This window comes from Ambystoma mexicanum, chromosome 12, assembly GCF_040938575.1.
Source record: "Ambystoma mexicanum isolate Mex_15411 chromosome 12, UKY_AmexF1_1, whole genome shotgun sequence".
NCBI classification, from domain to species: Eukaryota; Metazoa; Chordata; class Amphibia; order Caudata; family Ambystomatidae; genus Ambystoma; species Ambystoma mexicanum.
Genome location: NC_090936.1, coordinates 462785256 through 462801551, shown reverse-complemented (window position 1 = coordinate 462801551; position 16296 = coordinate 462785256). Strand labels below are relative to the sequence as shown.

The window sequence follows — 16296 nt, the reverse complement described above, 5'->3', positions numbered from 1 at the left end:
CATTTCCACTGTCCAACAAAATGCTCCACCCTCTTTTTCTGTTTTGAGTGCTGTCAATAATGGTTTTGCTGTTACTGAAAACTCAGGTATCCAATGTCTACAATATGACAGTACTCCCAATACTTTCCGCAAATCTGTATATGTCTTGGGATATGGTATAGATTGCACTAATGATATGCGATCAATTGACAATGCTCTTCCCTCTTTTGACAAAACATAGCCCAAGTAGTCAACCTTTTGTTGTACATACTGCATCTTTGCCAGGGACACTTTATGATTATGCTTAGCCAAATGGGACAACACTAAAACAGTTGCTTCTCGGCACCCTTCCTGTGACTTTGCACTGATCAATATATCATCCACATACTGAACTAAGGACGTCCCTGTTGGTAGCATGAGTTCATCTAACTGGGCTTTTAATACCTGGCTAAAGATAGCTGGGCTTTCCGTGTAAGCCTGCAGGGCTGTTGTAAAGCGGTATTGCCTTTGTCTCAAAGTAAAACTAAACAGATATCTTGACTCTGGGGCAATGGGCAAACTAAAAAACACGTTTTTCAAATCAATTACACTGAACCATTCAGCCGTGCTCGGTATTAGGGTCAAAATACTGGCAATACTAGGCACCACTGGGAATCGTGGCTCCACGATTTTGTTAATCTCTCTTAAATCAATAATAAACCGATAAGGCAGTGTCTCATCCCCTTTCTTGTGAACAGGAAGAACCAGAGAGTTGCAAGGACTATCATTACACTCTTCCACCACTCCCAGGGTTATCATATCACTCACAATCTTTACCAAGGCTTCTTCTCCCTCCACAGATATCTTATATTGTTTTACTCTGGAGAGTGTAGCATCCTCTTTGAGTTTTATCACAATCGGGTCCACCAATAGTGATCTTACGTCATTACCATTTGCCGCCCATAGATGCTCTGGAAGTTCCTGCAATTCCACTGGTAGAGGCTGACTGAGTGCCATTACAATGTGGTTACCTGGGTCATTTATGGTCATACGCACTCCGCTTGGAGAACAATAGATGGTTGCGTACAATGCTTTTAATGCATCAATTCCCAATAAGTTTTCTGGACATTTATCTGTCAGCAACCACCCATTGCTCCATTTCACCCCTTCCACCTCTGCCTCTATCGCCTTACTTACTGGGGTCACTATGGGTTCCCCGCCAAACCCAATGGATGTTTTACTTGTTCCCGATAGTGGCGCTGAGGGGACGGTTTTAATATCTACCGAGCTGTTTGCAGCACCAGTATCCACCAAACATTTCACTACAGGATGCTGTCCCAGTCGCACAGATACATATGGACCCCTCTGATCGACTGGCACAAACACCGCTCCCCCAGCTCCACCTCGGCCCCTTCACAACAGCCCACTGGACGGGTCTTGAAACTTCTCTGGTCTTTCCCCAAATAGCATGCAGTCCTCACCTTCACACTGTTCAAACTGTGCCGTTTGCCTAAGCCCCTGATCAAACACGTTTGGCCCTGGTGGGGAGAAGTTCGCTCTTGGTCCTGGTGCCATCCCTTGCTGTTGCATGGTCTGCCCTGGTCCTCCTCGTGGGACGCCCCTCCCTCGTCCTACACTTACCGGACACTGGTTTTTCCAGTGACCTGGTTTTTTACAGAAGGCGCAAACATTTTGGGCCAGTCCATCCGGCCGTAAATATGTACTTACCTGCCCTCCGCTCATACCTCGAGCGTTCCATTGTTGATTTCCATTCTGCTGGTTACCCCTAAACCCTTGGGAGCCCTGCTGTAACTGCTGCATTAATACCCTATTTTTAAGTTCCTTTTCTGCCCGCGTGTTTGTCTGGGTTTTTACTTGTTCACTACGCTCGTAATATCGCGCCATTTCTAGTATATCTTTGGGTGACCTCGACTGCCAAGTAGACTCAGCGCTCCTCAAACCTTTCTGAATCGGGGTGTGTAATCCTTCCACGAAACTCCCAGCAAAATATCTCTGCCCTGTTTCAGTCGCTAAGTCCAATCCGCTGTGAGCTTTGAACGCTGCCTCGAATCTCAGGTAATAAGCTGCAACATCCTCAGCGGGTCCTTGCGTCACTGTAGCTAATTTCTCCACGTTCACATCTTGGGGTTTTAATATCTCCTCAAGAGCTTTTAATACCCGTAACCCATGCCCTTTTACATTGAGAGATAGGGGTTCTTGGGGTTTCCTGCCATTGTCGTCGTCTTTTATATTATTCCTAAATCATTTCTCTACCTAAAGGGTACCCATATTTCTTCAGGGACCAATGCCATCATGATATTATCCACATCTTCTACTGTATACTGGCCTGGCCTAAATAGTTTCCTCATCTCCTTGTAAAACCCAGCAGGGTCTATCGTGGGTCAGGTATACTTTTAGTTATTTGCATAAGTTCCATACGGGTTAAGGGAACATATACATAGGTCTTTACTGGCTCATTATTGGGGTTATTACCTGGAGTGGGCTGACATTCTCGTAATGGGAAACTTTTCTTGTGCCTATTTCCTTCTTCCTGTGTAGCTCTAGATTTCAGTTCTACAAAGGCTTTCAAGACCTTGTTGAACTGCCCCTTTCTTTTGCTTTGCTGGGTCTTAGCGTTCAGATCCACATCCAAACTTACCTCAACTCCTAAGAAAGTTTCTGTTCCTGTCAAATCATATTTTTCCTCTTGCCCTTCCTGTTCAACCAAGTCTTGAGTGTTGTTAAACAGATGCTGGAGGCATGCTAATTGTTCTGCCCAGTTATGGGTCATTATTTCTTCCCCCGCTTTAGTGATGGATTCATTAATTGCGCATTTCTCTATTCTGTCTGCCAAATCCCTACCTAACGGCTGGGCTTCTTCTAACCTCTTCTTCCTGTCAGCCCGTTTCTCTATGTTTTCTTTCACTCATTGATCCTGCCTTCGTTCCCCTAGGTATATTTCTGTCATGATAACTTTCATGTACTCCCACAACTGTTTATTAGTACGGGCTACGTCTATTCCCTTTGTAGCATCACGGTAACTCTCGGGGAGATCTTCACTTACCCCACATTGTCTCCTGTTATAATTATAATCTTTAACTAGAGTTCTAGCTACTTGTTTAAATTCCACAGGCCTTAGTCTTCCCAACATGTTCTTAACATCGTCTCCTATCCTTTCATTATATATATCGTTCGCTATGGTGTTTAGCTCCTTTCGCCGTTCCTCACCTATCTGGGTGGCCCTTGTTAAACCTACATCAGTGACATCCGCACCATACTTCATGGGGTACTCACCCTCTTCCACGGCTCTAGTTATTATAGCCGGGGCCGAGGCCCCCGGGAATAATAAGTCATTTGTAATTATTTCGGCTTCCCGTGCTATGTCCTCATAGCGGGGCGCCGGTACAGATGGGTACATACCTCCACTTTCCTTTATCAACATATGCCTATCCATTTGTTCACACTTCTCCTGTATTTCCTTATTGTCTAACAACTCCCTCGCCTTCTGATTTGCAGACCGCTTCTGCTGCTTTCTCTCATTTTTATTCTGTGCATTCTTCCTCCTAATCGCCTCTACCCGCCACAATCTTATAGCCTCAAACTGAGCCGGACGGACTCTTCGTTATGCCAGTTCTATTTCTACGGTCGCTATAGCGTCCAGGTCAAATGTTCCATGTTCCATCCACTTGTGTTCAAGCAACCCTTTTGTGTATTCTACCCATTGTTTTAGGAACAAATTTGAATTCAACCCATATTTGATCAGCATTTCAAATGCCGGAGTTCCCTCGAGAGGGGCATAGTGTGGCTTCACTATTCCCCTCCCGCGGGAAGTCAAGTTTCCCATGATCCTTAAACCTTAAACAATCAACATATATGCTACTAATTCCTTTTAACCGACCGGTCCTTACTTAAACATATTCATTTCATCCATTAATTACCCTTTTCATTAACGATCTACATAACAGATCTCAGACTAATACGTACCATATAACTGATACTCCTTTCTTTAACGGCCTTACCAACCGTATCCCTAAATCACTCACCTCCTTTGGGGTCTTCGATTCGAAGTCTGCTGGACCCAAAGGGCGGCAGCCTGCTGTCCTGTCGTCCGGCGGGGCTGGCGGAGGAAGGGTAACGCGTTTGTGCAGTCAATGGTGCTTCTTCATTCATTGGGGCCCCGATACCTTTTACCCCTCCAGGCTCGCCCTGGAAGGCCTCACCCAGTGAAGGGCTGCCACACGTTTGGGTCCCTTCGTGGTCGCCAGTAAATGGGGGTACACTTTCGCTCACCCCACTTCCGTCAAAGGGGACCCCACTCCAAAAGACTCAGACGGCTGGTCAAGTCACAAAGGTTAATTTGTCAATCTTCTGCGGAAGGGCATGACTTCAGCATCCTTGAGAGAACGGGGAAGTGAGCTGATAAGCATTAGGTCTGCAGGGTTTATATACATTTTCAAATATCATTGGTTCCAATCTCTAGCACGTTCACAAAGAAGGAGTTTACATAAGCATAGCAGTTAGTCACGTAATCTTCCTTCCCCCCATCCCTCCTTCGTGCAGAAGAGTTCCTCATAAACACACTCCTGGGGTGAGCTGATAAGCCTAAAACTGCACAGTCATTACACCCTTCTCGGCATCTCAGGGGCCCCCTTAAGGGAATCCACTTCTGCTGTTCATGACAATCTTGTATCTGTCGTGCCAGGCCTTTACCACCCTCTGCCCTTCCCTTCTTCTTGGAATTTGACATCTTCTGTTAACAAGAAAACAAATTTTGCAACACTGCCTAGTCGCACCTAATCTCCCTTTTCTACTCTGGGGCTCTACAGGATTCCTCTTGCTACAACATGTGCATGGACTTACTAATTTTTTTATCCACACAGAATGACTGATCGATTGGTGCATTATGTTGGGTGCCTCTTCCCATTATCCACGAGCCGGTAACTGCTCACAGGACAAAACCAACAGAGTCCACGTAAGAAAGAATCGACAAAACGAGAACCATGGAGTAGAGGTAACAAGAGCAGTTGCAAACTGACTTCCTTCCGGGTTTGTTACCTTAACTATAGCCTGATAACCCTCTTTCTGGGTGGAGCTACGCAGAAGCCAAGGTTTCCCAACTATCTAACGGAAACCAATGAAACATGTTCTAAATACGCAGGGCCTGATTCAGAGGTGCATGTTAAAAAGGGAAAGTGCAGTGTAAGAGACAGGGCACTTTCATGAAGCAATGGATTCTGAACTGACCCAGGAGTGGCAGCAATGAATCAAGTGCGCCACTTCTGCAAAGCCGTGGTTTACGGCCATAGCAATAGCCTTACCAACCGCCTCATGTGTAAGGGACTGGCAAAGACTGTATTTTGAAGCCAGAGCAGCCTTTCTGCTCCATCCTAAAAAGGCGTTCATTAACGGCCCCCTTGGAGAGTGGTTAGTGTATGCATTCTTCGAAAGGTTTAGTTTGTACAAGACTGTCTTAAGATATTACACTAAAAGGCCACAAGATGGCAGACTGCGCGCACTGTAAGCAGACAATCTTAATGCAAGGATCGTCTAAACATTACAGAAAGTGAGGCCGAGGATCTGCAAGCCTCCGGACACTTGGTGATGTAGAAACGTGTCTTTGAATTTTGCATTTGGGAGGTAACCCTGCAGCGCTTCATCTGCACACATTTTACATTGATTTTCTTGGCTGCTGCCACAACATCTCTCCGCACTCCTCCCATCACCCCCAGAATGCAGGTGGGAGGATGAGGAGGGAGGAGCTGGGGGAATTTACCACATAGATTCAGGTGCTCTGACACCCTAAAATGGTGAGGCCACATCTAATGGCAGAACCTGCATCCCACCCATCACTGCAATTAACAGCCACTGCAGGCTCCAGCACTGTGAAACACAGATATTCAAACACAACAGGCAGGGGATAGATGCCACTGGCCCTCAACCCATGCCATCTACATTACACCTTTGTCAGTCTCTGCCCTGGCATGATGAAGTGATCCTGGACATCACTAGTGTGCACAGACATAGGCAACTCCACAGGGTCAAAATAGCACAATGCAGATTATTTTGGTTTTAAAACATGTGATCTTCTCTCTCGGTTGGTCAGAATTACCCAACATTTTAAGATAGCTTCCCTTATTCTCTGTGCAAATTCTCTTAGCACAGCAGGTTAACGAATGTGTTTATTTCAATGTTTTATTATCTTTGATTTTTTGGCTGATGTTTTTGTTTCAGCTACACAGTGGTGCTAAAGCGCCACCTGCAAGCTGACACTGTTGCATTAGAGGACAGGTAGGGAGAAATGGCATATGAGGAGGGACACAAAGCTTGTAGGTGTTGTTTGGCTATTTAACCACCCATTGACTGCCCGTGTCCTCAATAATCCCTATGGCAATTCTCACCCAGTTCCTGCCCTCCCTGCCCAAAACATTGCTCCTGAGATCTCTTTGAGATAGCGTTATCGAGCCTTATCATCAAACTTTGTGCTCAAAGTGCCTGCCAGTGTTTTTTCAGAGAAGTCTTCTGACAGTTAATGACTTAATTGGAGATGTAAAGGTGATGCCGGTGCAATATAAATGTCCTAACCAGCTCTGCCTTCAGCCACTCGATTTATAAGCACTAATCATGTATTTCGTGGAAGTCCTGTTAAAAACAAGCATTGGCAAAGCCAACAGCTTGGGCTTGTGTATAAGTATTAGGCATTTGCCAGGCACTGTTATTAAATGCCCAGCTACTTGTACCATTTTGCAGCTGCTACCATTGATGGCCAGTTAATACCACTATGGCAGTGCTTGGCAAATGCATTTCCCATGCCTACACAAAAGCACAACTGTTGGCATTGTCAATGCTTGTTTCCCCTTGTTCTGACCTTCATGTATGGTTTTTATGTTGTTGTAATGATGTATTTAATCTTGTATCGTCAATGTACCTGTTAGTCCATTTTTCTATTTAGTGCCTTGAAGCTACTGTCCGGTGGTGTTGTTCACTCTTTATAAATAATATTAAAATTGTTCAGTCGTCAGACCTATGAGGCAACTGTGCTCAGTTTTCCCGCCATTTTCCAATTCCATCTTTCATCAATGTGAGGTATGCAACATCATGACCCACTATTATGCAGCGGCGGCTCTGTAGCCCAGTGTTCAGTGAAGGTCAAGCCATCAGACATACACATGCCCAGTGGCCAGCCCACCTTGCAGTACTGTGCGGTAGCCACCCCATCTATCTGTACTGTACTGCATGCACCTCAAGTTCCCACCAACTCCATTCTCCAGTACAGTGCATTAGTCAGCCCTTTCCGGCCTAGTGTGGTGCCTCCCTCGCTTCCACCTGCCAGCATTTCCCAACAGCGAGGCCCATTTGAGAGCAGTAGGCAATAGGCAACATATCACACTAGATTGTGAAGTTGTCAACCATCGACCAGTTTTGCATTTGTGTCGTCCAATTTGCAGTATTGTACAGCCCCTCAAACATCATGCAATAGTGTGAACAGGTCCACCGAGGAGCCAGTAGTGATCTGCAGTCACGCATACAGCCATCTGCCATTATTGTGCAACAGTGGCCCACCCTCTACCAGATACTTCCCATTGGTCAGCCTTATTCCCGGTATTGACCAACAACCATGCCTATAATCCAGGATTCTTCTCCATTCACCCCGTTTGCAAAGCTTTGGCGTTGCTAGGGGAGAGCGGAGGGGGCTATAGCCCTGGGTCTTTTGGTTGTAGCCCAGGATAGAAGCTCTGGGGCTACAAGCAAAGGCTATAGCTAGCCCCGGGTCCCGACAGTCCAGAAATTAGCATAGCCCCGGATCTTTTCCAGTCCTAGCAACACCCCTCAGCCTCGCCATTCGTATTAGCTCTGTGGATTTTTAACTCAGGGTTCGAATTAGTGATGCTGAGGGAATCACCCCAAAACATGAGGTACTAAGTACTGCATCTTATTTTACCATTGAGTTTTGTTACATCTGCCACTATGAGTCGACCGGGAGTCCCAACTGCAACACTGCAGATCTGGGATTATAATGATCATGAGCCAGGGTCTTAACATGACACAAGTTACCTTTCAGTGTTGCCATTCCTGCCCATAACGCGCCCCTTTGCTCCTACCCGTGTAGCGCTATTTGTCTCCATGGAGTTTCTAGAGACTCATTGAACTGTCTATTCCCATTGATATCAACTGAAATGTCTCTTTTTCCTTGTTTGTAGGGAGTTACTTTTCCAGAGACGCCTCTTATTCTCAGCAATACTGCCAGTGCAGTTCCAACTTGAAGTCTATGTTTCTGGCGAGGGTTCTAGTGGGCGACTTTGTAAAAGGACATGTCAGCTTCCGACGCCCTCCAACTAAGCCCAACAATCCAAAACAGACCTACGACAGCTGTGTGGACAGCGAGCAGAATCCTTCCGTTTTTGTGATCTTCGAAAAGCATCAGGCCTACCCAGACTATGTGCTGGAATACACAGAGAAGACAACGAGCGACGCGCCCGTCCAGGCATGGGCCAACGCAGCAAGCAAGGCCCAGAACCAGGGCGAGGACAGCGCAAATAAATGGAGCTGCCTCATCAGTTAAACAGGAGCTGGCTGCTTGTTATCTCCATGTGTCAGTTCAGGGTATGCTGAAAATGTGATTCTACAAATATAAATCTACTGCAGCTTTTTTAACCCTTAAGTGCCAAGGGCGAGATATCTCGTCCTTGGGATTACCTCCCCAGTGCCAAGGACGAGATAGCTCGTCCTTTGCACTTAAGGGGTTAATGAAGGAGAAAATGTTAGAAGGCTTTGAATGGTGAAATACCGAAATCACCGAAAAAGGCCTTGGCACTGGGGAGGAAAACCCGTGGCAGTTATAAGTGCCAATCAATCAATTTAATTTCCTTAGGGTGTTGGTTTTTAACACTGTAGTAACATATTTTACAAGAGTAAGAGATCAAATAAAATGATGAAAACTATTGCATTAATGATTTAACATTTCTGAAATCAGGAAAACTAACTTATACTCCAACGGGTTAAGGATCAAAGCCATAGGGGAGGCCACACCATAGACTGGATACTGACACACAACTGCATAGCATATCCACCTCAATATAGGCCTGTCCCCGGTCAGAACACTTCATGGTTAACACGTCAATGCTGTTACCTTCTGCTCCCGCTAGTCTAGATAACAACCCAAGAAAAGAAAGCAAATGCAGGAACTTTAAATAGTTACAGCCACCAACTTTTCTGCATCACTGCTCGCCCATCTGCAGACAATGGAATCATTTACCAATGCAACCGATTTAGTACTAGACCTCTCTCCTACTCTCACCTCCACCATTGACGCATTGGCACCGGATGAAGTCAAGAAAATCAAAAGTGAGAACATAAAAAAGTAATGGTTTAACGACAGCATCATACTCCAAGGAAAATGAAAAGGGCGCCAGAACGGGATTTGCGCAAGAACCCTCGTCCCATCACTTTGAGCAAATACAAACAAGCATTTCAAACATTTAAAAGAGCAATCTTAGAAGCCAAATCTAAGAATGACAACCTAAGAATTACCAACGCAAGGTCCAACTCAAGCAAACTCTTCAGAATTCTTAGGGAATATGATAATAAAACATTGTCATTTCCTCCCATTACCAGAGACCAGGCATGGATTCCAAAAAGGGTTAATGTGTCCTTCACCGAAGGCACAGGCCCGTGGCCCCTGAAAGAGGCATGGATCACTCAATCCATTGCTCAAGAAGAGCACACTGGACCCGGAATCTGCCAAGAACTATAGATCCATCACTAACGTCCCATATCTTCTTAAGAGGATCTACGTGATCCGTCCGTGGCTGATTTTACCGCGGCCGGAAAGTTTGTATGAGAAATGTGTGAACCACAAAAGGTTTGCACATTTCCCATGCGAACACACGTTAAAACCCCTACATATCCTCACCCCCACCCACACCTACAACACACCCATGACACACCCCCCACCCACACCCTCAACACACCCACGCCCCCAACATACACAAACCCCACTTATCTTTTCTTCACGCTGAGTCCCTGCAGCGCCAGTTCCCTTTTACTTCCGTGATCGGGAACTGGCGCTGCAGGGTCCTTTTCTTTTTTCTTTTTTTTGTTATTTTATTTTTATGGAAGGCTGCAGGGCTTTCCCCCGCAACCCCTGCTCACTATACTGTTAAGTATAGTGAGCAGGGTTTTGCGAGGGACACCCCCGCAGCCCCTGTTTTTTTCGGGTGTACTAAGGGGGTGTCTGTAACACCCCCACAGCCCCTGCAGTCTTTTTTTTTAATACTTACCTACCATGCAACTTTTGGTGTTCGAACCTTTGGTGGTAGCATTTTTAGAACTTTTTGCCCATACGAACATTTATATGCAGGAAAAACGTACAATACCTTCTTAAGATGCTGGACAGAGTGGCTTACTTGCAGCTGCAAAAATTCATAGAGGGCAAAAAAATCGTAGGTATCCATTAATCTGGATTTAGAATCCAACACGGGACAGAGACCGCACTACTGCATCTCAAATTCAACATCATAGGCATTGTGGAGAAAGGTCACCCAGCCCTCTTGGTGTTGTTGGACCTATCGGCAGCTTTCGATCTCATAGATCATAGACTGTTGCAAGGAAGATTGGGAGGTATCACTAATTGTTCAGAGAAAGCCACCCAATGGATCATGTCGTTCCTAGGTCCAAGAACATCAAGAATAGCTGTTGAGGATGTCCAAGCCCCCCAAATCATTAACACCACATGTGGCGTACCACAAGGTTCATGCCTGTCCCCCACCCTTTTCAACATCTATATCAGGCTTTTCCTCAACCTCCTTGATATCCTGGGTGTCCGATATGCCAAATATGCTAATGACACCCAGGTACTCCTGGAATTATCTGAGAAATACTCAGAAGACACCAAGACCTTGAATAGGGTGTATAGGGCAGTGCAACTATGAATGGTATCAAATTCACTGGCCCTTAACAGCGAAAAAACAGAACGTCTCCTTGTCGCCACAGGACCTCGTTTAAAGAAACTAGACCCGCTCTACACCAACTTTATGATCTTTGGTACTTTGGTACAAGTCCATCACCGGCAGTATTTGTGCCAAACAGCTGGAGGTAAATGAACACAAGTGCCTGAAATATGCCTGAAATGAAGCCACAGGTGGCTACATAAGGCACAACCCTATCCCAAACAATGTTTCCAACACCATGCTGCCATTAGCCACTTTTAGCTGGGATCGGCAGCTTCTCATGTTGCGCCTGGAAGTAGAGAGGCAGAACAACCAGGCCAGGGCACAGGGAGTACGGTGGGGGGTTTGGGGAGAGCCCAAGCAAGGCGTGCACCGATCCACAGGGTTATGCCTTCACCCTGGACCCTCACTGACAGCCAGTTGGTCACCCTCTACTGCCTCAACAGGGAGACCATAACAGAGCTGCTCACCACAAATCAGGACGACATAGGCAGCAGGATCAATATCCGGACAGCTGTGCCCCCACTGCTGAAGCTAGTGTCTGTCCTATAGTTCCTTGTGATCGACACCTTCCAGCACTCTGTGGCCATGATACAAGGCATGGCACAGCCCACATTCTGCGCACTTCTGGGCCAGGTGCTTGAAGCCCCCTGCGGCAAGTGCAACCCACATCGCACTGCCTATCACTCCAGTCCAGATCAATGCCATGAAGGCACAGTTCCATGCCATTGCCCAAATGCCAAATGTGATAGCCGCCCTGGACTGCACCCATGTTGCACTGGTGGCCCCCCCAAGCCAACAAATCAGTGTACCGAAACCGCAAGCACTACCTGTCCCAGAATGTACAGGTGACCTGCAACCCCAACCTTTACATCACCCAGTGTTGTGCCCCCTACCCTGGTTCCACCCACGATGCCATGGTCCTACCGAACAGCACACAGCCCGAATACATGGGGAGGCACAGAGGACAACGGACCTGGATAGTGGGTGAGTATAAAAGACAGTACACATGCGCATTAAGCACATGCCCAAATGGGTGAGGGGGTGCAAATAACTACATAAAGGATGGCATCACAAGTGAATGCTAAATATGTACACCAGCCCCCCAACCCACCGCAATGTCACGTTACCGGCCATGGAGCATGCACATGTCAGACGTACCTGCATAGAGAAGCAGTACACACATACAGTACCAACCACCTACACCAGCATGTCTAAAGGTACTATAATGCAGCATGCACATACCAAATAAATTCTGGAAATTATCATATTTCCACATACAACAACCATGCCAGTCACACAGCCATGTACCCATGTGCGTCTAGCCCACAATGCCCACCTGTTGCCATCAGATGCACAGGGAGGGCCCATGGGGTACGCAGCATGCCACAGGCACGAGTAAAAATACTGACACATGCCAACAACCATGTCAGTGGGACAAGACAGCCACATACACGTAACATAACATATGCGACAAGTCGACAGGGTGCATGGGAAACACCAACAATGCATTACACAAGTCACACTCCCTGCACAGACATGGAACAGACCCATGCCCTGCAATGAAGGCCCATGTGCATGCACAAGTAGTACATTGAACAGAAATTGAGTACGTCCACCACCACGCTTTGCAACCATGTCTAATGCCTCTGCCTCTCTCCATGCTGGAGACTCCGGTACCCACAGCTGCCCTGGCTGATGGCCCCTGTGCATGATCCTCAAACAGCAGAGGAGATTGCCTACAGCACGACCCGTGTGTCCATCAACCGTACCATTGGGCTCCTGAAGGCACGGTTCCACTGCCTTGACCATCCTGGTGGAGCCCTGAGGTATGCACAAGAGAAAGTGGGCAAAATCGTGCTTGTGTGTGCCATGCTACACAATGGAGTAACTTTGCTGAAAATGTTGGGGGGGACATGACATCAAAGGAAAAGTTGCCCTGCCAAATGAATGGGGACAAAATCGTGTGCCACGAAAGTTGGGGGGACAAACACCCTTGTCCCCCCCTAAAATTACGCCCATGATGCTACATAATAGCTGCCTGAGGAGGAATGTCCCGCTACCCCTTGACATGGACATGCCACCCACAGAGGATGAGGAAGCAGAGCCAGTGGCTGAGGAAAATGCACGATTTGCCTGTGATGACGTGAGGGATGGGAGATATGCATGCCAGGGACTGATTGAGAACTGCTTTTGACTGTGCTATTCCACACGAACAATAAAACAACAATGACACAATCAGGACTGTCCTCACAGTGAATGTGTTTAACAGTGTTTATGTAATGTTTACCCCCAGCAGACCCCCCTGCCACCACCAAATAACCAGCACACAATTCCCCCATCCACCCTCCCACCACCAACTCCCCAGCACAGCCACTCGTGGCTGCCAGTGTCCCAGTGTTGTTTACAGTCGGGGCCTCTTCCCCCCCAGCCAGCCCCAGGTGATCTGGGGCACAGTAGGTGCTGCGATTGCCACCACGGATTGCCCTCATGCAAACCCCTCTGTGGGTGTCATGGAGGTGGATGGCAGGGAGACGGCCACAAGGTTCTCCTGATGCTGCAGTTAATTCCCCTGCCGGATGGCCAGTTTGTGCACACATTGGCCATATAGCATCACGGCGGACATGTTGGCACTCGTCTCCGTCCTGCTGCGCAGCATTTCCTGCACAACTCTATGGGTGGCCCCCTGGATGGAATCCATGATGGCCTGCAAATGTCCGTGCGAGTATGGGCAATGGCCTCCATCTCCCACTGTCTACGCTCCATGGCATCCAGCCTTTGCAGCACCACATTGCTAGGTGGGCTACACAGTTGGGGAGGTGGGCTAGGTGTTGAGCAAGGGCTGAATGTGGGGGAACCAAAGGATGATGTGTCCACCTCTGGCTTTGGTGTTCCTATGCACTGGCAGTGTGGAGGGCTTCCTGGGGTGTATGGGGCTTGGCCAGGGGTTGACTCTGGCTGCTGTTCCCCTGTGGCTCCTCGGTGTCACTGTAAGCAGGATCTGTCTCCCTGTCCGTGCTGGTGGCTGCAGGTGTGGGTGCAGCTTTGCCTGTACTGCCCCCGATGTCTGCTGCTTTAGCTGCAGGGCCAGAGGTGACACCGGCAGGCTTGGCCTTGCTGGCTGGAGGAGTGCCATGGCGGTCCGTGCGCCTAGGCGACAGTGTTGTGGACCTTCGTGGGGTGGTAGTTGACCTTGAGTGCCTTGAGGGCCGTCGTGTATTGGCATGCATTATATGATTGCTATGGTACAGAGTGTGACCTCAGACATGTGGGCAAATGGGCATGTTTGACCATGGGAGATTGCATGTGGGATCACCGTCATGGGGTGCTTGTGGCGATGGGTGTATGGCCAATGGCCTGTTGGCCATTGGGCTGTGTATGGGTTGGCCAGTGGGTCCATGCAGGGACAGATTTTGTCTGACATGCATTACTGTGGCCCTTCATGGCCCCACATCCCCTCCCCAGGTAGCAGTAACATGGTTGGGTGGGGGGGGGGGTGCTTTGTTCCGTGGCACCGTTATGGCTCTATGGGCCACTGCTGCACAGCCAGCAGGGCTGTGCTGTGGTGCATGGTAATTGGCATGCTGTGGACATGTCTGTATGTGCGACGTGTACTTCCCTGTGGCTTGTCTGCCATGCCCTCCTGGGGAATGCCTACTGAATCTGCTACATTCTGGGATGAGTGATGCACGGTGTCATGGTTGCTCTCACACCTCTATCCCGCCGGTTGCCAGGGACTCCCGGCGGTGTTGGGCATGCAGTCACTGCACCCATACCCTCAGGTCGCTCCACCATTTCCAGCAGTCTTTACCAGCATAGAGTACACTGGACACTGCCGAAACCATCTGGCCAATGCTGGCCCATATGGCTGTGCACCGTTGCCCACTGGTCTTCCTCTGTCTTCATCCACAGAGCTCATCGCTGTGCCCCACTACCCCGTCTCCCAATACCACAAGTTCACGCTCGTTGAACTTGCGCAAATGATATGATATTATAGGTTATTTATAATGTGCTTAATACCCAGAGGTTTCTAAGGGCTGAACCGGAGCTCGAACCTGTGTTGCTCTGTGTCGTCTTGCTTCCAAGGGGAGCACGTTGCCGCTGAGCTAGCCTCCCGGGACAATAACACTGCACGACCCAGTGGTAACGCTATTTGTGCCTGGCGGTAATTGCACCGATTTCTCACCCAACTCGCGATGAGGCCCGCTGTCTCTTACCTACAAATGTCAGAACAGCACGGCTCATCAGTACTTAATTAAGCATCTAACCATTAAGCATTCCACGTGAATATTACAGGCGGACGATAACCTTACACTGAGTCAACCTCGTTCTAAATTGGCGAATTTTGGTGGAGCAACTTTCGAAACACATGCACCTCGAGAATGGCCGACTTTAAGAAGGCTATAGAAACCCACCTCATTGATTCAGCAGACTAGCAGCTTCCCCATGACTTGACTCTCCCTTCCTGGCCGCTCCCTGTTGTCGTTATGTGTTGTTTTATGTGCGCTCTCAGGCCCTTGGGCACGGGGCACTTTATAAAAAGAACAAAATAAATAAAATAAATGCTCTTCAGCATTATTATTTACTGCCTGACCTGTGCCCTGCACATCCACTCCAGTTCTTATAGATTACCCCAGCTGACAAGAGGGCATTCGTATAGAGTTAATGCTTGTCAGCTGACATCCTAGCCTGATGAAAAAGACCTGCAGCTTCTCAAACTAGCTGAAATGTATATAAGCAAGACAATTTGCTGAACAATGAAGTCTGTGACCACTGTTACTTAAGGAAGCCACACATCGGAGGTGCCAGACAAAGAGAAATGAAACTAGAAATGAAAGAAAAAGAGAAGGCATGGAGCGGGAAGTGGCATAGTGGGAAGGAGGGGGGGGGGGATGAGCAGAGCAAGAAGGTTAGACAGTTCTCGGGGGTGGGGGGAGCTGAGGGTTTTACAGCTCTCAAAGCACACCTCGATTGCATGTCTCTGGGGGGAGATGGTTCTACAGCCCCTGAAGCACCCCTTCAATTGGACATTCTTAGCGAATGGGGGTTCCACTGCCTCCAAACCACATCCTCAATTGCATGTCTACAAAAGTTGTTGGTACCCCAATTTCCAAAGCACCATGGGATGAATGCTGCAGCATCCTCCCAAATACCCTACCTAGAATCTCCTCCCATGTAGCCAGGGAAAGGAAGACGCTTCCTGATCCTGGGGGTGGTGTTAGCCGGGAGGATCACCTGGGAGGAGAAGGGACCCAGGGTAGCTGGAGGACTCCATTGGTTGAGGCACAGTATTTGTTCTCTTCCAATGAGGACATATCAGTGATGCCGGAATATGTGATGGCTTGCTGTCAGGGAGAGCTTTTATTTCCCAAAGCTAACAATCCTAATGTTG

General features: G+C 48.0%; 1 protein-coding gene across 2 annotated transcripts in view; it reads left to right on the top strand.

Annotated features, from left to right (window-relative positions):
• The window catches only part of LOC138513665 (protein mono-ADP-ribosyltransferase PARP12-like), a 322728-nt gene extending 313831 nt beyond the window's left edge, over positions 1-8897 (top strand). For both annotated transcript variants that reach the window (XM_069628723.1, XM_069628722.1), the window contains one exon: positions 8157-8897. In XM_069628723.1, the coding sequence (XP_069484824.1) occupies positions 8157-8518 (362 nt within the window). In that variant the 3' untranslated portion in view covers positions 8519-8897. The remainder of the gene's footprint in view (positions 1-8156) is intronic.
• Positions 8898-16296: the final 7399 nt, after the last annotated feature.